Here is a 22895-nt window from a genome sequence, read left to right on the forward strand (position 1 = left end):
GGAGATAGAGGCCCACAAAGCAGACATTTGGGAACAGCTGCCCTTGTCAAAAGATTAAAGCACCGTTCTTCTTTTTAAAAAAAATTACACAGCAATGTGTGCAGCAGACCTCCCTGACCCTTGCCCTATTCACTCCTAATCTTTGAGCTAAAGCTTTGTGTCTTTGAGCTAAAGACACAAAGAGATGAAACACAGGGACTCCCTGGAGGGACCCTCTGCCAGCCTAGCCCAGCTCCCCCACCCCAGGAACCATCAGCAGGAGTGTCCCCATCTCCGTTCCTCGAGACTCCTTCCTCTCACCACTCTGCTTCTCATTCACCCCCATTTTTCTTCATCTCTCTTGGAGAGAGCAGGCAGTCACCGGTAGGCACTGGCCTTCTGGGTGCTGGGGAGGTGTTCTGACCTCCTGGGAGAGGGCAGCCCCACACAGCTGGACTGAGGAGCCCTCATCCCAGACCTGACGCCTGACTCTTCTCACTGATTCTTGCCATGGCCCTTCCACGCTGCCATTTCCCTCCCTCTGCCTCTCAGGACCAAACCAAACTCCACTCTCAGGTGGCTGGTTCTTGGCTGCTAGGAGTATCAGTGGAATGTGGCCTCATTCTCAGACCTGGGAGAAGGGCAAGAAGCCTCAGAGCATGGTTGAGAGGAAGTGAGAGAGAACAGGTGAGCTCAGGAAAGCTAGACGGGGCAGTGGCTGAGGGAGGATGCTAGCCAGGCCACTGGGAGCAGGTGAGGGGGATCCTAGTGTGGGACTCAGGGAGATCATAGGATTCTTGGGTGATGGAGGTGTTTAAGGTGTCGAGGCACTCGCCTGGGTGATGTGTGTTGTGTTGAATCTGAAGAGCTCTTTTTTTTCTGATTAAACAGTAGTATTTGGACAAACCACAGACAGAGAGAAAATACTTGCAAAAGACATATCTGATAAAGGACTGTAATCCAAAATATACAAAGAACCTTTAAAACTCAACAAGAAGAAAATGAACAACTCAATTTTAAAATGGGCAAAAGATCTGAAAGACATCTCACCAAAGAAGATGGTAAATAAGCATAGGAAAAGATGCTCAACATCATATGTTATCAGGGAATTCCAAATTAAAACAACAATGAGATACTATTATGCATTTATTAGAATGGCTAAAATCTGAAACACTGACACCACCAAATGCTGGTGATGATGTGGAGCAGTAGAACTCTCATTCATTGCTGGTGGGAATGCAAAACGGAAAGATAGTTTGGTGGTTTCTTATAAAACTAAACAGACTCTTACCATATGACCTAGCAATTGTGTTCCTTGGTTTTTACCCAAAAGAGTTGAAAACGTATGTCCATACAATAACCTGCACATGAATTTTCTTTTTGTCCATTGGTTGGTTGGTTTGTTTTGGCCACACCAGGCAGCATGCAGGATCCTAGTTCCCCAACCAGGGATGGAACCCGCGCCTTCTGCATCAAAAGTGCAGAGTCCTAACCACTGGACTGCCAGGGAAGTCCCTGCATGTGAATGTTTATAGCAGCTCTATCAGAATTGCCAAAACTTGGGAAGCAACCAAGATGTTCTTTAGTAAGTGAATGGATAAATAAACTGTGGTGCATCCAGACAATGGAATATTACTCAGCACGAAAAAGAAATGAGCTATCAAGCTGTGAAAAGACATGGAAGAAGCCTAGACACATATTACTAAATGAAAGAAGCCAATTTGAAAAGGCTACAAACTATACGCTGTCAACCAATTGACACTCTGGAAAAGGCAAAACTGTGGAGACAGTGAAAGGATCAGTTGCTGCCAGGGGTTGGGAACAGAAAGCAGTAATCTAGGTGAGACAGTGATGGCGGCAGAGAGCAGTGAAGAGCATGGATGTGAGAAGTCTTTTGGAGATAAAGCTGCCTAGATTTGCTGATGAATTGGATGCAAGGGTGAGAGCAAGAGAGGAATCAGAAACCACAGCTAGATATTTGGTTAGTCAACTGAGTAGGGAAAAGTAGTAGTATTACATAAAATAGGAAAGAATGAGGGAGACTGGAGGAAAAGTTCTTTTGGTGGAGAGGTTGACTGGTTTTTCGTGGGAAATGATTGGGGGAAAGGGTTCTTTTTTGGACATGTCAAGTTTGAAGCATCTCTTAGCTAAGCAGAGAAGTCAGGTAGGTGGTTAGATAATATGAGACTGAAGCTTAGAGGTCAGAGTTGGTATTTAAAACCGTATTACCAGGTGAAATTGCCTAGACAAGACTATAAGTGGAGAAGACCAAGTGGCAAAGGAGGGGAGCAAGGCAGGTGCAGTGTCTCCAGAGCCAAGAGGAGTGAGCGATAGAGGAGGGGTAAGTGATGGAGGGTATCTACTGCTTCAGGAAAGTCAAGGAAGAAGATTCACGTCTACTGCAGTTGGTAACCTAAAGTCATCGTGACTTGACACACAGCTTGACAGGAGCTGTTTCAGTAGAGCAAGGGGATGGAAAGCCGGGCTGGAGTAGGAGGTAAAGAAGTGGAGACGATGGTGCAGACAACTGGAGTTCTGCCGTGAGGAGTAAAGAAATGGGCCAGTTGCTTAGCTAGTGCTTCTTCCCACTGCTTTCCCCTCCCCATTGATTCTTGTGCCAGAATCACAGTTTAAAAAAGTCATTGTGTATCACTTATATGTGGAATCTAAAAAGTACAACAAAATAGGGAATATAACATAAAAGAAGCAGACTCTCAGATATAGAGAACAAAATAGTGGTTACCAGTGGCGGGAAGTGGGAGATACAAACTGTTGGGTGTAACATAGGCTCAAGGATGTATTGTACAACACGGGGAATACAGCCAATGTTTTGTAGTAACTGTAAATGGAAAGTAACCTTTAAAAATTGCATAACAATAGGGACCTCCCTTGTGGCACAGTGCTTAGGAATCCGCCTGCCAATACAGGGGGCACGGGTTCGATCCCTGCTCCAGGAAGATCTCACATGCTGCGGAGCAACTAAGCCTGTGTGCCACAACTACTGAAGCCCGCGCGCCTAGAGCCCATGCAACTGCAACAAAGAGTAGCCCACGTGCAGCGACGAGGACCCAACGCAGCCAAAAATAAATAAATTTATAAAAATAAAAAAGAAGTCATTGTAGCTTTGTACTATATTTTAGTATTTATGTAAATCAATACACACTACCCAAGGAGCAAGTTTTTGCCATACATCCCGTTTGCCACTCTTTCTCTTCCTGTGCCTGTTATTCTTACAGACGGGCTATGGAATAATTATTTCAAATTTTAAAAAATCTCATTGATATTTTCATTGGAATAGTGCTCAACATACGAATCAAGTTGGAAAGAATTAATGATCTTATAAAATATTGAGAGGTTCTATCCAGAAACAAGGTTGGTTTCTCCATTGATCAAGGCTTCTTTTATTTTCTCAGCTTTATTAAGGTACAAATTGACAAAACTGTAAGATATGTAATGTGTGCAAGTGATGATTTGACACATGTATACATTGTGGAAGGATTTATCAAAGTCTCTCATATCTCTCAGTAAAGTTCTGTAGTTTGCTTCACATAGGTTGCTTTCATTTTTTAATAAGTTTCTTTCTTTCTTTAATGCATTTTGCCTATATCGAATGGGATATTTCTCCCCATTCTTGTAAAGAAAAACTATTGATGGGGATATTTAGCTTTAACCTAATCACATTTTTTTTTCTAATGGCTTTCCAAATGTCTCACAATATAATGATATTTTGGCTTTTCCTTTACTCTTTTTTTTTTAATACATTTATTTATTTATTTATTTATTTATTTAAGGCTGCGTTGGGTCTTCGTTGCTGCGCACAGGCTTTCTCTGGTTGCGGCGAGCAGGGGCTACTCTTTTTTTTTTTTTTTTTTTTAGGGGCTACTCTTCGTTGCAATGCGCGGGCTTCTCACTGCGGTGGCTTCTCTTGTCGTGGAGCACGGGCTCGCAGGCTTCAGTAGTTGCAGCACACAGGCTCAGTAGTTGTGGCTCACAGGCTCTAGAGCCCAGGCTCAGTAGTTGTGGTGCTCGGGCTTAGTTGCTCTGTGGCATGTGGGATCTTCGCGGGCATGTGGGATCTTCACGGACCAGGGCTTTGAACCCGTGTCGCCTGCATTGGCAGGTGGATTCTTAACCACTGCGCCACCAGGGAAGCCCCTCCCCGCCTATATTTTCTATCTCTTTGTATATTTGCTTTACTTTCCAGGGAGATTGTATCAACTTTATCTGCCTATCTCTGTGTTGAATGTTTTTGTTTCTGCTGTCATGATTTTAGACATAATTGTTGCTTTTGCTACAAACATCTTTGGATGTTCCTTTGTAGAGCATCTTGTTCCTGTTTCATGGATGCAGTATCTTTTATCTCTCTAAGGATATTAACTGTGGTCTTTTTGACACTTTCTTCTCCCTGTGTAACCTGTTTCCTCCAAGTTACTTTTTTTCTGATTGTTTTGTGGCTGTCTTCTGCATTAGAAAATTTCCTGGATGTCTGGTAACACTTGGCCGTGATTAAGGTCGTGGAGGTGGGAGGGAGGCTAGTCAGAAACTCTGAGCTCAGAGGTTGGGTTTGCCACCATAGGGTGGGCTGGCTGGGCTGTTTCTTATGTCAGTATCTTTAGGTCTTTCCTCGTGCACTGGTGAAATACCCCAGAGTAGTGTCTTCCAGTTTCCTGCCTAGGTCCTGCTTCCAGCGCTTGGGGACCCTGATGGTGTCAGAAAGCTCAGCATTCCGCATTCCATATGGCGCGGTCACTTAATCCCTTTGTTTTCAGTATTTTTCAGTATGGTATCTCCATGCACAACTGTGCTCCAACCCAGACACCTTGTATCTTACATTCTTCAGAGGAAAATCCCCCCAGACTCTGGCTGGCATAGGGGAGGGACTGTTGCCCAGGGGCTTGGAGCTGGGGGAGAGATGGAGGGATCTAACTTCTCATCCTGGTCCTTATCTTAGCAACCTCTTCCACCTTTCACCTCTGGGAATCCAGAGGTACCTTGGACTCCCAATTTCTGTGCCTCTGAGAACCTTGCCATGTAGATCAAGTTGGCTCTCAATTTTCGCCACTGCCAGCTGAGATGTCTTTTTCCTTGGGGCTGGTAAGTCAGTAAATAACCAGATAGCTGGTCTGGCATCCTGCTTCAAAAATTTTGTGACTGTTGTCTCTTTGCCTGTTCTGTCTATCCTTGTAGGTTTATCTCTTGATTTAAAAATCTCTTTATGGAAGTTTTAGTGGGGTTTTAGGAGGGAGTGAAATTAGATGTACACATTCAATTACCATCTTAACCCAGAACCCTAACTTCCCTTTTAAAAAATATAATTAGGGCTTCCCTGGTGGCGCAGTGGTTGAGAGTCTGCCTGCTGATGCAGGGGACACAGGTTCGTGCCCCAGTCCGGGAAGATCCCACATGCCGCGGAGCGGCTGGGCCCGTGAGCCATGGCCGCTGAGCCTGCGTGTCCGGAGCCTGTGCTCTGCAATGGGAGAGGCCAAAACAGTGAGAGGCCGGCTACACAAAAAAAAAAAAAAAAAATATATATATATATATATATATATATACATACATATATAATTACTGGGAGGATTGTTATTGGTCATGGAGGATTGTTATTTTAATGTACTGGGGCATGTTTATTTCTGTCTTTTCATTTAGAAGTCTTTAACTGAACATGATTAGCAGGAAATGAGCCTTTCTATGAGGAGGATTCAAGGAAAGCGTCTCTAGTGGGATAACTTTTATTTAGTGGGATATCTTTTATTAAGTATATGAGAGAAACCCAGAGGCTGGATCCCAGTATGCAGCCTCCAGGCAGCCCCTAAATGACTAGGGCGATTTCCTACTAGAGGAGGGACCCTATAGTGATCCCTGAGGGTGCATCCAGGGAAAGCCCTTGGCAATATTTTGTTTAGAGACCCAGAATAAATCCCAGACTTCATGTTGATGTTTCCTGGAGAGGGGCTCAGTTAGTGGCCTGAGTTTATCTTACATCAATTGGGGGAATTCTGTGATAAGAAAGTGCGTTCTGGATGCCTTTCTGAAATGCAACCCATCGCCCATTTGGGCCCTAGAATCATTCATTCATTCGTTCTTCACTTTGCTAATATTCATTGAGCATGTGCCTGGGCCAAGTGCTGTGCTAGCCATTCTTGAGACAGATCTGCCCTAGGTAACTCTTTTTTCTTTTTTAACGCGGGCTCTGGAGCGTAGGCTCAGTAGTTGTGGCGCTCAGGCTGAGTTGCTCCGCGGCATGTGGAATCTTCCCCGACCAGGGCTCGAACTCGTGTCCCCTGCATTGGCAGGTGGATTCTTAACCACTGCGCCACCAGGGTAACTCTTTAAGCACCCTCTCCCCAACCTTGCAGAACAGCAAGGTAGGGGGATCAGGGTAACATCCAAGGCTGTTACCTGGTGACACTCATTTTTCTTTCTGTGTGGCCTATGATGAGGACTAAGTGAGGAGACACCTAAGCATCCAGCATGGTGCTCGGCACACAGTAGAATGTCTGGGATTTTGGGGACAGCTTTGTATGGTGCAAGGAACCGCCTGTGTTTTATGTTCGCCTGATACTTTCAAATACTAACATTTTGGGAGGGATTTATTTATTAGAAATTTAGTTATTTATTTTTGGCTGCATTGGGTCTTTGTTGCTGTGCACGGGCTTTCTCTAGTTGCCATGAGCAGGGACTACTCTTCCTTGCAGTGTGCAGGCTTCTCATTGTGGTGGCTTCCCTTGTTGCGGAGCACGGGCTCTAGGCGCGTGGGCTTCAGTAGTTGTGGCACGCGGGCTCAGTAGTTGTAGCTCACAGGCTCCAGAGCACAGGCTCAGTAGTTGTGGCTCACGGGCTTAGTTGCTCCGCAGCATGTGAGATCTTCCCGGGCTCGAACCCATGTCCCCTGCATTGGCAGGCGGATTCTTAACCACTGTGCCACCAGGGAAGCCCTTGGGAGGGATTTAGAGATTCAAGTCAGCACAAGCGAGCCAGTACTACTTAAATCAGTCACTGTGACAGCATGATAGGGTCCATGAAATATCCACAGTGACAGCCCTGCTCTTTAGTTATCTTCAACACTGGCCTGCGTGCTCTTATATTCCTGGACTGCACACTCTTTGACTTCATTGTTCTCCTCTTGCCCCTTATTGGAAACAAGTTGTAAGCCACCTCTCACAAGGTGAGAGACATTTCTGAAACTCTTCAGTATTTTTGAGAGATCAGTTTTAGCAAAAAGAAATGTTACACACGGATTGACACTTGGTGGTTCACCTGTGAAGTGTTGGAGGCACTTCCAAATGTTGAAAGCCACCAGGTGATGGAGAAAACTGCAGAGGGACTGGGTTCAGGTTGCCCAGCTTTGTAATCTTGGGCAAGTTCGTGAGTTTCCCCACCCACCCCGGGCCTTAATTTACCTGTCTGTGAAATGGGGACACCCACAGGGTTGTGCTGAGGACTAATGAAATAAGGGGTGCAGACGTGCTTATTACACCTTCCACTCACGGCTTAATAAACATAGTGGTTCTTCTTGTCGGGGGTGCCATCCTGGGCAGGCTGCCGTGTGTGTGCGCGCGCGCGCGTGTGTGTGCACACGAGCGTGCGCGTGGTGCTCTGGCCCGCGGTGTTTCCTGGGGAGGGCGTACGAGTGGATGTGTGTGATGGGCCGCCCTGGGAGAGTGCGGCTGCGGCGCCGGGCTGAGAACGCGGTGCCCGCGCCTGCCGCGGCTGGGCGGCAGCGCCGGGTGAATGAGCGCGCGTGGGGACGCGGGCACAGAGGCGGCGGCGGCTCAGCGCTGCGGTGCGCGCCCGCCTGCCTGCCGGCCAGGTTGGGGGCGGACCGCGGGCCGCGGTCCGGGGGAGGAGGAGGAGAGAGGGCGGGCGCGAGGGGCGGGAGCGCAGGAGGCGGGGAAGGCGGGCGGTCAGAGCGCGGCTGCCGCGGAGCCCGGCGCGCGGCTCTGCCGGGGAGCGAGGCTCGCAGCCTGGAGGCGGCGCAGTGGGAGGGAGCGCGGAGCCTGAGCCGGGCCGGGCCGCCTGCCTGGGGCCAGCGCTGCGGGCCGGGGACGGGCCGCGCCAGACCCGGGGCAGCGCGTCGGCGAAGCCGCGGTGGCCGGGACGAGCCAAGGGGGCGTCGGGCGCAGAGAGAACCGACCAGAGTCGGTGGAGCATCGCCCAGCGGGGCGCCTGGGCCGCCGCGACCGCCCCTTCTCGGGGGACTTGTCGGAGGAGACCCGCCTGCGGGAGAGAGCAAGAGGAGCACGTCTGCCGTCAGGGCAGCGGGAGACGGAGGTGTGTGCGCGTGCGCGCCCGCGCGCCTGCCTGTAGGGGCGGGTGGGTGGGTGTGTAGGAATGTGCATGTCGGGGGATGACGGTGTGTGCTGTGTGTCTGTAAGGAGCGTGCGAATGTGTGTGTAGGGGTGTGTATGCCTCTGTGTCGGTATATACTGTGTGTGTCTGTGAGGTAGGGGTGTGTGCGTGTGCCTGTGACACAGAGCAGGCTGCGAGCTCACTGAGCTTGGGTCTGAACCCGTGTAGGAGGGAGGGGGCTCGGCAGGACCAAGTGTGTGTGTGTGTGTGTGTGTGCGCGCACTTACGTGCAGGGGTGTGTGAAGGGTGAGTAGGTGAGTGTGTCATGGGTGCTAGGTGTGGCCGTGTGTGTGATGTAAGGGTGCCGGGTGCACCTCCGTCCCTGGCTCGCCCTCCCCTTCCCCTACCAGATGTAGGCGCCTGGGGGCCGGGGAGTTAGGAGTCTACTGCAGCAGCCCCTTGTCCAGTTTGCCTGCCTAGCCATCTTCCCCCCCGGAAGCCAGAGATGGCCAAGCTGACCCTCCCCCCAGTACTTCTAGGGTTAAGGGATAGGGAGCCGGCCAAGCCGCAGGAAAGAGGGAAAAGGCTGAAGGGACAGAGCTTCTGCCAGAGCAGGGCACCCTGCTTCCCTGGCCAGAGCTGCCTTCTCCATCTCTGCCAGATCACTCGCCCTGTGCTGCATCCCTCCGGGGACCAGTGCTCCCAGGGTCTGAGTGAGCGGACAAACATCTTAGAGGGGGCCGGAGCTGGGGTGGGACTGTGTTGAGGCTCACCTGTGAGGGCTAGCTTGTTCACAGTTGTCTTACCAGAAGGGTGCTCAGCACATAGTAGGCCTCAACAGATATTTGAGGGAGGAAAGAGAGAAGAGAAGACTCAGAAGGGATCTGAGTCTGGGAGCCACGTCCACTCACTCGCTCTGCTGTCAGTCAAGGATGAGGGCAGCTGGATGCAGTCAGACCCGTCCCCAGACTGAGCAGGTGAGGGAGGCAGGGGCTTAGGGAGAAGGAACCTTGTCTGGGAGAGAAGGGAAACTGCAGGGAAGAGATTTGTGCTGGGGCCTGAATGTTCAGGAAGAAGCTGGCAACTCTCCTTGGGCGGAAGCCTTTGTGTCCTGTCCCCACCATCTGCTTCTCTGGGATCAGAAGTCTCTCTGGGGCATCAGATCCCAGGCAGCCAGAGCTCATAGCACCTCTCCTCTCTCCAGGACCTTCGTGCTCAGAGGTGCTGAAGACCTGAGTCCCCTGCCTACCCAGGCCGCCTGAGGCCAGGAGGGGCCATGGCGGGGTATGGCTGTCTGGGGCTGGGGCTGTTCTACTGGGTCCTGCTTGCTGTCCCTGTGGGTGCCCAGGCTGCCTCCTCTGTCCCAGGTGCCCATGTCACCACTTTGGCCCCGCCACCTCAGAGTGAGGCCTCCGTGCTGTCTCTCAACCTGGGGCTTAACTTCAAATTCCACCTTCGGAGACCTGCTGCTGCTTGGGGGAACTCTGTCACGGAGACCCGGGCACTTTCTCCTGGGCCGAGCCGGGAGCCAGAGGAAGAGGTGGCCGGTGGGCTGAGGACTGGTCCCCTTTGGGAACTCCTGGTGGGCTCTCTCGGGAACTCCCCCCCAGAGCGGGGCTCTGCTGAAGGCAGCTCTACTCCCTGGGCCTCCTCCTGGCCTCTGGAGTCCACATCCCTCCTCGCTGGGCCCACTGACCGGCCCACTGCTCCCTACCAGCCCAGGATGGGCACCATGACCTGGGATACTGCTCTGACAGCTACAGCACCTCCATCCAGTGCTCCCAGACTCCACCAGAGTGAGCTGGAGCTGAAGTTTGACATGGCGCTGAGAGCAGGCGTAGCCCCAACGCTTGGACATCGAACACTGCCCCTGCTGCCCAGCCTGCGGGCCAGCCTGGCAGAGATTGCTGGGCGCCTGGGACCCTTTGGTGAGTACCCACCCCAACCCAAGGAGAGCCCCTGCTGGGCAATCTGGCAGGTAGGAGGAAGCTTCAGCCTGGGCTCCTTTTGCAGGGTTCTTTGGCACTACTGTGTCCCCACTCCGGAACTTATCAGGCCTGAGCCCCCCGGACCCAGTTCAATCCCCAAGCTCTGCCTCTGGAATTTCGGGTTCTCCAGGTGAGTGTTTACTTTACCGCAACAAGCATTTATGGAACACCTCTAAATGCCAGCACCTTCTTTTTCCCTTGACTCAAGGGCAGCTCGCATTCCTTCTCCCAGGGCCTGGGATACCAGCCACTGCTCTATGGGGAAATGCCCTCTTTGCCATACTAAGTCTGGTTTGGTCCTTGTAGCTTAGCTTCTGGTACACATGTGGCTACAATTCCTGGGACAGCGGCTCCCATAGGTCAGGCTCTGAGAAAGGACAGGATTTTCTCCAAAGCTCCGGAGGCCAACGCCGGCTGGTAGGATGGCAGTCTAGCCCTGTGTGCTCCCTTTGCAGGACTCTTTGGCACCACTCTGTCCCCGCCCCCATCCCCCCAGGAGACAAAGCTCCCAAGTCCAAGGCCACTGGACCCAGCTGCTTCCCTAAGCTCTGCCTTGATTGCAACAGCATCACTAGGTAAGTATCCAATTCATTGAAACTTGACAATTTTTTTTTTTTTTTTTGCGGTACGCGGGCCTCTCACTGCTGTGGCCCCTCCCGTCACGGAGCACAGGCTCCCGACGCGCAGGCTCAGCAGCCATGGCTCACGGGCGCAGCCGCTCCGTGGCATGTGGGATCCTCCTGGACCAGGGCACGAACCCGTGTCCCCTGCATCGGCAGGTGGACTCCCAACCAGTGTGCCACCAGGGAAGCCTGACAATTATTTATTGAGCACTTACTACATGCTAGCCACTCAAGGGCAGTCTGGGATCCTTGTATTTCACTGTCATCACCATTCTCTTCATCACCACTGTGGAGATATATATTAATGGTCTGAGAACAAGTGTTGCTGAGGATGGTCCCACACAGAGTTAAGTAATGGTCCTCTGGGAGTTTTACAATCACAGGCAGAGCAGGATGTAGACAAATGTATCAGGGGCAAACGGACACAGGAACTCCTTCATGATTTCCACAGCCTCAGCACTAACCCCACCCTCTACTCCAGTCTGCCTGGCCTGGCTCCCTACCCTCCCACTCCGACCTTGGGGCTCTCTCCTTTGCCATCTGATCTGACATGACATGCTGTCAGATATAGGCAGAGTTGGGCCCCTCATTGGGAAGACGTTAAAGAGAAGACCTTACACAGACAGATGCCATCCTTGTTCAAGGGAGCCTTTCAGAACACGCACATAGACAAGCTGGTGGTGCAGAGGAAAGACCAGGGGCTCTGGAATCCTGAGACTTGGCTTTGAGACTTGGCTTTGAGACTTGAATCCCAATCCCCTTCCTAACTGGCTGGTGACCTTGGACAGGCTATTTAACTTCTCTGACCCTAAATTTTCTCCTATATCTGGAGTTTAATAATAGTGCCTATTTTGTTATTGTAAAGCTTCCACATAATGTAACGGGCACAAAGTATTAGCTCATTAAATAGTGTCTGTTAACCTTGCTTCTTTCCCCGGTGTGTCCCAAGTACATTCCAGATCTACCTCTCAGACACGGCAACCGTGGCCCCTAAATGTGGTGGGACAACACATACCACAAAAGGCAGAGGGCATGCTGCTTGGGGAGAGGTTCTGGTAGGTGAGGCCAAGGGGGACATGCAAAGGGTTAACTGTGGCTGGGAATCCTCTCAGCCACTCCACACTAGGAACTGGTGCAGCAGTGGAAATCGCTGGTCCCCGCCCGAGCTGCTTCCAGCTCCAGACTTAATGCAGCACCTGCTTGTCGTTTCCTCCCGAGCGGACTCAGCACTCCTGGGCGTGTGGGTGGGGAGCCTGCCGTCTCCTCCCCATCGAGCCCAGTGTGCAGCAGTGGCAGGATCTGCTGTGGAGTTGGGGGCAGGCTCTGTGGCCTCAGGGGAAGGATGCTGGGTGGCGGTCTGCCAGCCTTGGTGACAGCGCTGGCCAGGCAGGTTTAATGAGTCTGGACAATATCAGAGGCAGCCCAGCGGCTGGGGGCCCCGCCCTCCTTCCCCCTCCTCTCTATGGCTGCAGGAACCTAGCCTCTTCCTGGCTGTTCCTCTTGGATAAACCCCGGAGGGCTGCAGGCCTCCTGGAGAGAAGGCCAAAGAGCCTTGTTCCTGCCAGCACCTTCTGCGGGGAGTAGTGGCAAGCAGTTAGGGGATAAAGGGAGTCTCTCTGTGTCTTCTCTAGGAACTTTCTAACCTCGGTACAGTTAACCTTTGGGCCTAGGGCTTCTCTTCTCTTGCATTAGGTCTGCTTCACCTCGGACAGAGCTTGCATTCAGCCAGTAAGGGCTGAACAGTTGTGCAGGTCGTTAACATAGTAAAAGACTTCCATACCAGTTGATAACTACCCACTCTCCTTAGCCTCCTGAGCGCCACTCGCCTCCCTGACCACCTGGCTGGCAGCTGTTCTGATTCCCTGAAACAGTGGTTCAATATTTCGAATGTCACCCTTACAAGGAGTACCAATCCTCTGTGATCCTGGAGGTGGGGCTGGGGGGAGGGATGGGGCCAGGCCACGGATCGGGCTGCAGCTTCAGGCATCCAGAGTAGAGAGTGATTCCCCAGCCCTTTGATCTGGGCGCTAGTGGACTTTTCCATAAATTGAGCCGGGCCCTCTTCGCAACTCCTCCTCAGTCTGCTCTGGCTTCACCAGTTACTCACATTGACATCTCCTCTCCACATCCCATCTCCTCTCTTGCCCCTGAGGTCAAGAGGAGTCACAGGGCCAGAGTGGGACCACCTTGTAAGGGAGGCCTGCGCAGGACAGGGATCCTAGGAAGTCACTACCTTCTGGGGGAAACCGAGGGCCCCTTCTGTGGAAGCCTCAAATGGGGAGACAGAGGATGAGGTCAAGCGGAGCCGTCAAAGACAGAGGCTGGGCCTTCTTCACCTGTCCCCACCCATACCTGGCCTGCCCTGCCCCCTGGGAGCAGTGCTCCTAGGTCAGAGCTCTCTCCTCTGACGCTTGAGCTGGGCCTGTACTCTATTTCCTGGTTTTCATTCTTTTTCTGGCTTCTTAGGAATGTTGCAAGTTGCTCTAGTTGCCATAATGCTTTGGGCCAGAGGTGAAAGATGGGGTCTTCTGTGGCCATCGAGTGAGAAGTGGGGCTGGAAGAGGGTGAGGTGGGGCAGCTCTCTGAGAGCTGCACTTGTCTGTACAGTGAGTGAGGAGGAGGCATGAGGGGCAACAGGTTGGCGCAGGCTGTGGGCTCCTGGCTGGGGTCTCCTTGCCTCTCTGCAGAGCCCACCAAGACCGGAAAGACCAAGGAGACTCGTCCACTTTGCAGAAGTGGTTTGGGCAAGGGTATCTGACGGGACCAATAAATGAGGGGTGAGGGAGAATGTTTGTTTATTTGATCCCACTGTTGTTAGACTGACCCTGTCCCCCCACCGAATCAGCAAGCTGTCAGTTCCCAGCTGAATGATTCCTCATTTAACTCACGGCTGTGTCTTCAGTAGGTGTTTGGGGATGGTCAGTCCGTCCAAATGGTGTTCTTTAAACAGGGTTCACAGAGAGACAATGCGTTGATGTTCACTCATTTGACTAATTGTTGACTTTCTAAGGGAAGACAGCCTTTTGTTAGTTAAATCGAGACTTAGTTTGAAGCCAGAAATGGTCGCACTCACACAGACACACACCGATGACTGACGGGTGATAAACAGTAGCCCATAATGATCAGACCAGCAACAGTTGTATATCAAATGCTTATGATGCACCAGTCTCTCCAAAGAGCTTTGCACACGCTGGCCATGTATCCTCATAACAGCCCTGTGCAGTAGGTGCTCTTCCCCATTTTAGACTTGAGGCATATGATGGGACAGGAACCAGGGAACATGCTGCCATTGGCAGTAGGCAGCCAGCTGTATATATGTAATTTTTTGGCAGCTCCCTCTCTGCCCTCCCAGTTGCCCAATTCTACCTTCCCCTCCCCTCTTTCCAGGGCTGCTTTCTGGCCCGCTCACTCGTTTTCCTTGTTCTTAGGATTGCTCTGTTTTCCGTGTTCCCAGCACAAGCTGGCACTGCCTGGGGTAGGGATGGGGGTACGCCTCGAGTCTTCCTGTTTTGTCCTGCTGAGGCATGGCTGGGTATGGCCAGGCAGTTGGGGCAGGAGTCTGCTTGTCAGGAGATCCTCCCCGCCTCATTCTACATCTGTCTCCCGTGCATTTTCCCATCGCCAGATGGCTCCTCCCATCCTTCTCCACCATCTTTCTCCCTCCATCCTTCCCTGCAGCTGCAGTTCTGCTAAGCCTGCTAGGTGGGGGAGGGAGGTCCAGCGTGAAGCATCTTCCCTTGCTGCCTGGCCATGGAAAATCCTTGGGTCTAACTCTTTTTCACCCCTCTCTAGCTCCAGGAGAGTAGAATTAGGGATCTTAGTCCTCACACTCTCTTACTTGACTTCCCTTTCCTCAAGGGATGTGGGGAAGATGTTAGAGCACAGGATGGGGCTGGGAGCCTAAGTTAGCAAACCCCAGAGCACCTGAGGGGCTCACTCGCTAAGCTATGATCCCCCCAAATGTTCCTTCCTCAGAGTTCAAGGGTAGTCTTGAGACCCAGGGGAGTCCATCTCAATGTCACCTTCTGTAAAAGGGGGTGAGAACCAAAGGGGCATTGTAAGAGCCTCAGACCAATGGCTTTGTAGTTGAGTTAAGATGGGGACCACAGCCATGGGTAGGCCGAGGTTGGAGGTGTAGCAGGCAGGAAGGCCAGTGAATAGGGAAGGCTGTGTTTTCTCAGGGTGCTGGGGATGGGAGAGTCATCTCACTCCCCCTGCTGTGTGTGTGTGGCGGAGGGCAGTGCAGGGTGGCTTTTCCTGACGAGACAGGGAGAAAGGGGAGCAGCTGAAAAAAGGCAGGGCAAGCTTCTTCTAGCACCAAGGTGGGAGTTGGGAGTCAGGGGTGCAGAACAAGAGATAAGCAAACTAGTATTACGAAGCGCCTCTGAAATCAAGGAGAGGGGCTCAAACTGGTGCTCAGATCTGGATTCTAGTTGCAGCTCTGCCAATGTGTAACCTTGGACAAGTTACTTGGCCTCTCGGCAGAGCCTCAATATCTTCATCTGGCAAAGAAGAGGATTCATTTCTTCAGCGAATATCTGCTCAGTGCCCACTCTGTGCCAGGCACCGTTTTAGGCATGGGTATGCAGATGTGAGCAAAGCCATCCTTGTTCTCACGCAGCCTCCTTCCTGGCTGGAGGACTGAACTAGAGGGGCTTCTACCGCTCCTTCCACTTGTAAAATTCTGTGACTTCTTAAGAAAAAACCCTTTTCAGTGGAATCACAGGGTAATGAACAAAGCAGGGAGCTGGGGGTAGATGGGGTGGGGGGAGGGCATGAGGGCTGAAACTGCAGCCGGAGGAGTTTGATGTGGGAGGGGAGGGTGAGGGGCTGCGAGGTCACTGAGTCTCAAATTTAAGACAAGTCCCTCCTGGAAGCTATGAGGACTCTCCGACTGGCATACAGGCTACTGGCTGTAGGGTGGGCAAGGGGAGGGCTGCACGGAATGCCTCACTCAAACGTTCTTTGCCCACAGACTCCACCACCTCCACCTCTGGCCTGGATGACCCCTCTCCCGCCAGCCTTGGGAACCTTTCGGTGCAGCCAGAATGTGGGCCAGGGTCCTGCAGTATCAGAGAACTGCCTGAACGCGAAGCGCAGCCTCCTGCGGCCCCACTGCCCCTCTTCTTCCTGACCCTGGAGGCCGACTGGACAGAGGCCAAGGCTCGCTGGGGTTTGGCCTGGGAGGCCCATGTGTACGGGGTAGGCGCGCTCTTCGGCCTCGTGGCCCTGCTGGCGCTGCTGGCTCTGGCCCTCTTGCCCTGGCGCTGTCCGCCCGGCGCCCCCTGCCTGGCGCTGCTGGACCTGCTCCTGCTCTCCGCCGGGACCACCCGGGCCTTCCCGCTCTTCTACGACGCCTACGGGCACCGCGACCGGTTGCCGGCGCTGGCCTGGCTGCTGCTGCAGGACCTCCCGCTGCCCTGCCTGGCCGCCGGCCTGGGCCTGGCCTGCCTGCTTCTGGCCCGGCCGCGCCCGCCGCGCTGTCCAGCCGCCCTGGCCGCGCTGCTGCTCCTGGGGCTGGGGCTGGCTGCCGCCGCCGCCCTCGGGAGCGCCGCCCATCGCCCGCTGCGGGCCCTGCGGCTCGCCTCCCGCGGGCTGCACGCCTTCCTCGCCGCCCTCCTTTCCGGGCTCCTGCTGGCGCTGTCCTGCTTGGGGGGTCGTCGGCGGCGGGCCGGAGCGCCCCTGGGAGTGTCCGGCTTCAAGGGCGCCACTCCTTTCCCGCAGGCGCGCAGCCCCTTCGGCCCGCTCGAGTCCTGGCGGCGCGCGGCGCGCACGGCCCCAGTGGCGGGCACCTTCGGGCTGCTGAGCGGAGCCCTGCAGGGCTACGAGGTGCTGCACGCGCTGGGCTACGGTGGCCAACCTGGCCTGGAGGGGCCCTGGCCCTGGTGGGCCTTCCAGCTCGGCCTGCGCCTGGGCGAGGTGGGCGTCGCGCTTCCGTTGGCGCTGCTGGGCCTCTACCCGGCGCTCTGCAGCCCCCGCGTGCCGCCGCGCTGCTGGGCCAAGCTCTTCCGCTTGTCGCCCGGCCACGCCGCCCCTCTGCTGCCCGGAGGCTGGGTCGCCGGGCCCCCCGACAAGAAGCCCCTGGGGAGCGCTATCGCGCGTGGCGACGCGGAGCTGCTGCAGCTATGCGCCCTGGCAGGGCCGGGTCCCGACCTCCTTCTCCAGGGAGGAGGCTGCCGTGGCTTCGAAGGCGCGGCCGCCAACCCGGCCCCTTCCCCGGCTTCCTCCCCCTGCAGCGATTACACCGTGGACTTCCGCCCGCCCTCCCCCATCAACCTGCGGCGCAGCATCGAGGAGGCCCTCTGCAGCGAAGCCCTGCTGAAGCCCGGCCTCTTCCAGGGTCCGGCCTTCGGGGAAGCCCTGCAGGGTCTCGGCCTCTACCGCACCGCCTCGCTGGGGGCGCAGACCGGGGCCGGGCCCACTGGGATGTCTGGGGAGGCCCCTGGTTACCCCGCGCCCCCCGAGCTCCCCTCTTCCGGGGCCTGGCCCGCGGGCAGCAGCGCCTCATCCGGCTCGCTGTGCGGACTGTCGCGGGACAGCTCGTCCATGCTGCTGTGCTCCAGCCCGGACAGGCCCCCTCGCTGTCCGCTGGTCTGTGTCCTCAGTCCCCCGCGGCCCTCAGGAAGCAGCCCTAACCTTCCGGCCTCAGGATCCTACCAGGCCCTGTCCCCACCCTCCCGCGACTCCCCAGAGCCACCTCCTGAGCTGCAGGCCGAAGAGGCCTTGCTGCAGGAGCAATTCCTGGACGCCTGCCGACAGATTGACGAGCTGAGCATGGGCAGCGACACCATAGACCTGTGAAGATGTGGGCGCCTCGCCGCCCCGACAATACGCCCCCTTCTGGCGCCTGTTTTGCCCGAGACCTGCACACTGTAACCCTTCCCCAATCCTACCTGGCTCAGATAACTCTCCCCGCTTCCTTTCCCATCCAGGGACTCCTGGATGGGTGAGTCAGCAGCCAGGTTCTGTTGATTGGGAACTAGTGCCACCTTCTCTGGAGCCCTGGGCACTGATGCCCTCAGCTGCAATTCTAGGCTGGCAGGGGTCCCACTTTTCCTTGGCATTCACCAGCAATAAAGCTCCAAGGTGCTCCACTCCAGACCACCACTTCCCACTCTGGTGCTGAGTGAGAGGGGCTGTCCTCAGCCGACCTCAGGACTGGCCTCAGTCCCCACACCCACCTCTGCCGTGCCCGGAAATCCCACCCCTGCGTGAGACTCCCTGTGCTCCACACGATCCTTCCCCATAGAAGGGTCCACGGCCCATCTAGGAGACTCTGCAGCAGTAGGGTGGGAGGTAAGCGCTTTCAGAGTTAATTTATCAATAAAATATTTTCAGAGGAGAAAGGTCTCACCTTCTTGGAAAAGCTTAGATGAGGCAATAGCAGCAATGGTTCTGCCAGAGCTGGAAGAGAAGCAGTGTTTGGGTGGGGTGGGTCCATCCCAGACCCCAGTGACCTTCACTCCTGACTGCAAGGGGTCTTGTCCTCCGCATGACCTTTCCCCATAGACGGGTCCATGGCCCATCTGGGCTGAGTGAGGGTCCTGGGAGTGGCCCCTTGAAGACCCTTCTGACTCCCTGGGAAGTGGCTTTTCAGAGTTGGATCACTGCCCTGAGAAATGAGGTGGAAACTCTACAGTCGTTGGTGGAAATGTCTGCATTCCTAAGAAACTGACTTCAGGTCCTGATGGACAAGTGGTTCGGGACTAGCTAGTGTCAAAGTCCTTCATGGAAATGTTGATACACATCTCAAGGGCTTGATCACTTTGAGCTGGGTTTCGCAGCAATCTCCCTGCCACGTACCCAGAGGAATTCACAGAGGAAACGACTTGCTCCACCTACCAGCAGGATCTCTTCAAGTTTGGACTAACAACCCCCTTCCCCTGGAGAACATTCATCTCCCACAGGTGCAGATCCTCCCTGGAGAAAGCCTGTCTTCCCCAAACCCCAGCCCCATCCTACCCACCAAAGCAGAACTCACAGTGCAGAGACCCATGAATACATCCGGCCACCAGGCACTCTGTAATCCCTCCCTTGTCCAGAGCATTTGGCTGTAGTGTGCATTTGTCATTTGGCTAAAACGCGGTAAGTTCAGAGTGGCACTAAAACAGAGTCGTAGATTTGAAAACTGAATTCTGGCAGTGTTTTGGCAGATGTCCTGCACATCACAGGGAAGCCTACAGGGGCACACCTACTAGGCTTGAAGTGGAAAAACAGGAATAGGAATGGTTTTTCTTCCAACTCTGCCCATCAGCGTGTGCGGATTTGAGAAGGGAAGCAAGGGAGGCGAGAGGGAAGCAGGGAGGCCGGGAGGGGAGGGGCCTCACCAGACCAGGTCCAATGCGCTAGTGGGAGAATTATAGCACTGCTCTCCTCACCCATGAAGCTCTGTCTTGGCTGAAAGGAGCACCCAGAGCCTGGAATCTCAGAAGGAGGAGGGAAGCCAATGATGCTTGGGGCAAGTGAGGGTCATCGTAGGGGAGAAAATGAGAGGAGCCTGGGGCAGGCACAGCTGAGGAGTGGGACTGGAGTGGTTCTGACCGTGTCTCCTCCATCACCTGGCTCAGCTTGGCTCAGAAATTCTTGCAGCATCGTCACTCTGGGCTGAGGCCCAGAGAACTGCCATCCTCCTAATTACAGGCATTTCTCACTGGTGTCGTAGTGGCTGTAGTGGCCCCAGCACCAGAGCTGCTCCGAGAAATTGTTTCCTTTCTTGCCCACTTACCCTTCCATCTGCCTCTGCTCACACTCAAGTCCTCTCTGCCATCTCTTCCTCGTCCTAAACCTTGCCAGCTCCTCTCACTCACTCACTGTCCCCATCAAGGGTCCTTGGGTTCAGGCACACAGCTCTTAGCAAAGCAGTCCAAGCCCCACGTACCCCCAGTCAGTCTCTCTGTATGTTTGTCTGTCCGCCTCTCTCTCACAGAAGCAGGCACTGGCGCGCACACACACACACACACACACACACACACACACACACACACTCCTTTTCTGTTTGGAAGCTCTGAATGGGGCTGGTGAGATGGGGAGCGGGCAGGGGAATACAGCTTGTTACTCACCAGCTCCAGCACTTCTTTGATTTTCCTCAGCAAGAATCGCCTAAGCCCTTTGACTTGATCAAGAGGCTGAGACTTTCGTGAGACAACCCTCCCCTTTTGTCTCATGCCTCAGCCCTTCCTTACCCAAAGCAGTTTCCCAGAAGAGCCCGGGTAGACCAGGGTGTAATACATACGCCCTCAGTTCCAATTCTTAGTACTGTAGGAGACTGAGAAACAAACTCACCTTCATTCATTCAATCTCTTTAAAGCATTTTATTGGATGCTTACAATGTGCTAGGTGATGGGGGTAGACAGGTGAACTAGGTGGACAACAGCCCTGAACTTATGAAGTTGAAGGTCTTTGGGGGAAGACAGACATTAAAAAGTTAATCAGATAAATAATTACAGTCACACAAGTAATTAATTACATTTGCGAGAAGTGCTAAGAACAAGAAGTATGCGGTATTATAAGAAGGTTTGGCTTGAAAGCGGGAATGGAGCCAGGGGGATGGGGCTTGGGAGAGGCTGGCTGAGCACAGCCCACGCCTCTCTTACTTCCTTTCCAGGCTCCTGCAAGTGATGGATGAGAAGAGGCCAGCAGTTTATTTCCCCTGGAAGCCACGTTGCCGATGTGGTGCAGGGTACCACAACTCCTGCTGTTTAATAAAGAACGCTGCATGTGTCCTGGTTAGATGGATGAGCAAATGTTCCTGACTGAAGAACCACATGGCTTCCCTGTTACAAATGGATGGGAGGGGATGGGGCTGAGGCTGAGGCTGGGAGACTGAGATGGGGAGCCAGGTCTGAAAGTAGGGAAGAGTACAAAGGGTCAGCTGCATTGCTACACTCCCCTAGGGGCAAAGAACTCCTCCGTACTGTGGGTGGCTGCTGCCCTCTGATGGGCACAGGGACACAGTTTCCTTTTGTTCTATAGGGAAGGTTTTGGTCCAAAGTATTTCCAACTGAAAATTGTAGGGTGTGTCCCAAAGGGATGTCGGAGCAGCCTTCTCAGGATTCTTTCCCCAGTGCACACTGCAGCCAGGACTGGACAAGCCTCCATATAGCTAGGGCCCTGAAGCTTCCAATTTAGACTTTGGGTATGAAATTTTGATTTCTAAGGTGATGAGGGGGCAAGAGAGGAGGAGAAGAAAAAGAGAGGAATGTGGAATTCCAAACCAGCTGTATTCAAATGATCCATCCCATTTCCTTTGTCTATTTTTCTCTCTTTCTCCTGGATGGAATTAACCCATGGCCTTAAAAATCTGTTTTTTATTTCCATACTTCCTCTGCTGAGTTGTGTGTTTAAAACTAACTGTGCCATTTTCTTTTAAGCGTAGAATAAATGCTTAAAAGCTAGGGTTTCATAAATCTGATGTTAAACGTTCTCCCTTTCCCCCTGTCACTATCAACCAGACATCCATCCAACCAAAATGTGCTGAAAGTAGATGGGGTTTGAGGAGAAAGGGAAACACTTTTCATTGTACCTTTTGTACTTTTTGAATTGTCTACCTACCCTGTGTTCAGGTTATGCCATTTAAAAGTAATTATTAAAAAAGGCATTGGGCACTTCTGTTCTGTACAAATGTTCTTCAGGGTGCTGCAGTCCTGCACACAGGTCAGTTCCTGGGCCCAATGGGATGGCAAACACTGTCTGTGTTCCAGGATCCAGGAGCGCCCAGATCTCCTGGCCAGTGAGATTCCTCAGCCTTGGCTCTGTCTGATAAGCTGACCTGAGGAAAGATCTCCTGTCTCTGGGAGGACCTGGGTACTAGGTCTGTGTGTGCAAGCTGGATGTCATGTTTGTTCTGGGTGTGTTCTCACATGATCTTGCATGGTGCAGGCTATGATTTATTTGTAATTTTTAAAATAAATCTATATAGTTTTATTAAGACAAGAACTGACAATGTTGGTATGAAGTTAACATTTAAACAAAAGTTTTCACAGAAACCTAACCCCTGCCTAAAAAGATTTTACAAGGGAGTTCTAGATGCAGGTCTAGACGATGTCAAGAACTGATGGATCTCATGATTCAAGACAGCATTTTGGGTTTTAGTTAATTCTTAGGATTAAAAAAATTTGTTTTGTTTTAAAGTGAACCACTGTCCCAGTATGAAAATTTAATCTTCTCCTGAGACCAGGGCTTCTGAAATCATTCAATTCTTGAAGTGATTCAGTGAATTTGTGCTGTCAGTGACTGAACCCTGCCACCAATGGTTTCAAAGTTCAAAAAACAGAGGCTCCAAGAGTTTTCCACCTAAGAGCACCAGACCTTGTCTTTGCCTCCTCTCCCACCTCCTATACCACCCTCTGCCCTTCCCCAGATACTTCAGCCAGTGACTTGGATGGAGAAGCTGATATTTATAACTTCATAATTGGAAAAAAAGGGTCTTCTTGTCAATTTCAAGAATTAGCACCTCAAAGACAGAATGATCTGTCTGTGTATACACTCCCATAAGACTTTTCCTCCTCAACCAGTTTCCATCCCTCAAATGGCAGCTTTGGTAACTTCTTAACAGGCTTAGTCCTTTGTTGGGAATAGCATTAAGCTCAGGCAGGGAACACCTTGGCTTCTAAGTTTCAGGTATTCACAGCTTTCTTTTTCTATTTTTTTTAACATCCTTATTGGAGTATAATTGCTTTACAATGATCTGTTAATTGCTGCTTTATAACAAAGTGAGTCAGCTATACATATACATATATCCCCCTGTCTCCTCCCTCTTGCGTCTCCCTCCCACTCTCCCTATCCCACCCCTCTAGGTGGTCACAAAGCACCGAGCTGACCTCCTTGTGCTCTGCGGCTGCTTCCCACTAGCTATCTATTTTACATTTGGTAGTGTATATATGTCAATGCTACTCTCTCACTTCGTCTCAGCTCACCCTTCCCCTTCCCCGTATCCTCAAGTGCATTCTCTATGTCTTTATTCCTGTCCTGCCCCTAGGTTCTTCAGAACCTTTTTTTTTTTTTAGATTCCATATAT

General features: G+C 52.8%; 1 protein-coding gene across 5 annotated transcripts; it reads left to right on the top strand.

Annotated features, from left to right (window-relative positions):
* The first annotated feature begins 7546 nt into the window (after nucleotides 1-7546).
* On the top strand, nucleotides 7547-18221 carry PRRT4 (proline rich transmembrane protein 4). Of its 5 annotated transcripts, none has more exons than XM_027102036.1 (5): nucleotides 7547-7706; nucleotides 9473-10196; nucleotides 10282-10386; nucleotides 10712-10831; nucleotides 15855-18221. In XM_027102036.1, the coding sequence occupies exons 2-5, from the start codon at nucleotides 9545-9547 to the stop codon at nucleotides 17678-17680; spliced, it is 2703 nt and encodes a 900-aa protein (XP_026957837.1). In that variant the 5' UTR covers nucleotides 7547-7706; nucleotides 9473-9544; the 3' UTR covers nucleotides 17681-18221. The 5 variants fall into 5 exon arrangements, with proteins under 5 accessions (XP_026957837.1, XP_026957836.1, XP_026957838.1 ...); XM_027102035.1 differs by lacking the exon at nucleotides 7547-7706 and adding an exon at nucleotides 7864-8250; XM_027102038.1 differs by lacking the exon at nucleotides 7547-7706 and having other exon boundaries at nucleotides 8299-10196; nucleotides 15855-16081; nucleotides 17116-17638.
* The last annotated feature ends 4674 nt before the right edge of the window (nucleotides 18222-22895 follow it).

Source organism: Aethalodelphis obliquidens, unplaced genomic scaffold (genome assembly GCF_003676395.1).
Source record: "Aethalodelphis obliquidens isolate GAN/ISIS:26980383/991018 unplaced genomic scaffold, ASM367639v1 scaffold5, whole genome shotgun sequence".
In the NCBI taxonomy this organism is placed as follows: domain Eukaryota; kingdom Metazoa; phylum Chordata; class Mammalia; order Artiodactyla; family Delphinidae; genus Aethalodelphis; species Aethalodelphis obliquidens.

Excerpts from the sequence above, each read along its gene's own strand:
- PRRT4 (XM_027102036.1), top strand. The coding sequence starts at position 9,545 with ATGGCGGGGTATGGCTGTCTGGGGCTGGGGCTGTTCTACTGGGTCCTG. Across the intron at positions 10,197-10,281 it reads TGGGCGCCTGGGACCCTTTG|GGTTCTTTGGCACTACTGTG; the intron begins GTGAGTACCCAC and ends CTCCTTTTGCAG. Across the intron at positions 10,387-10,711 it reads TGGAATTTCGGGTTCTCCAG|GACTCTTTGGCACCACTCTG; the intron begins GTGAGTGTTTAC and ends CTCCCTTTGCAG.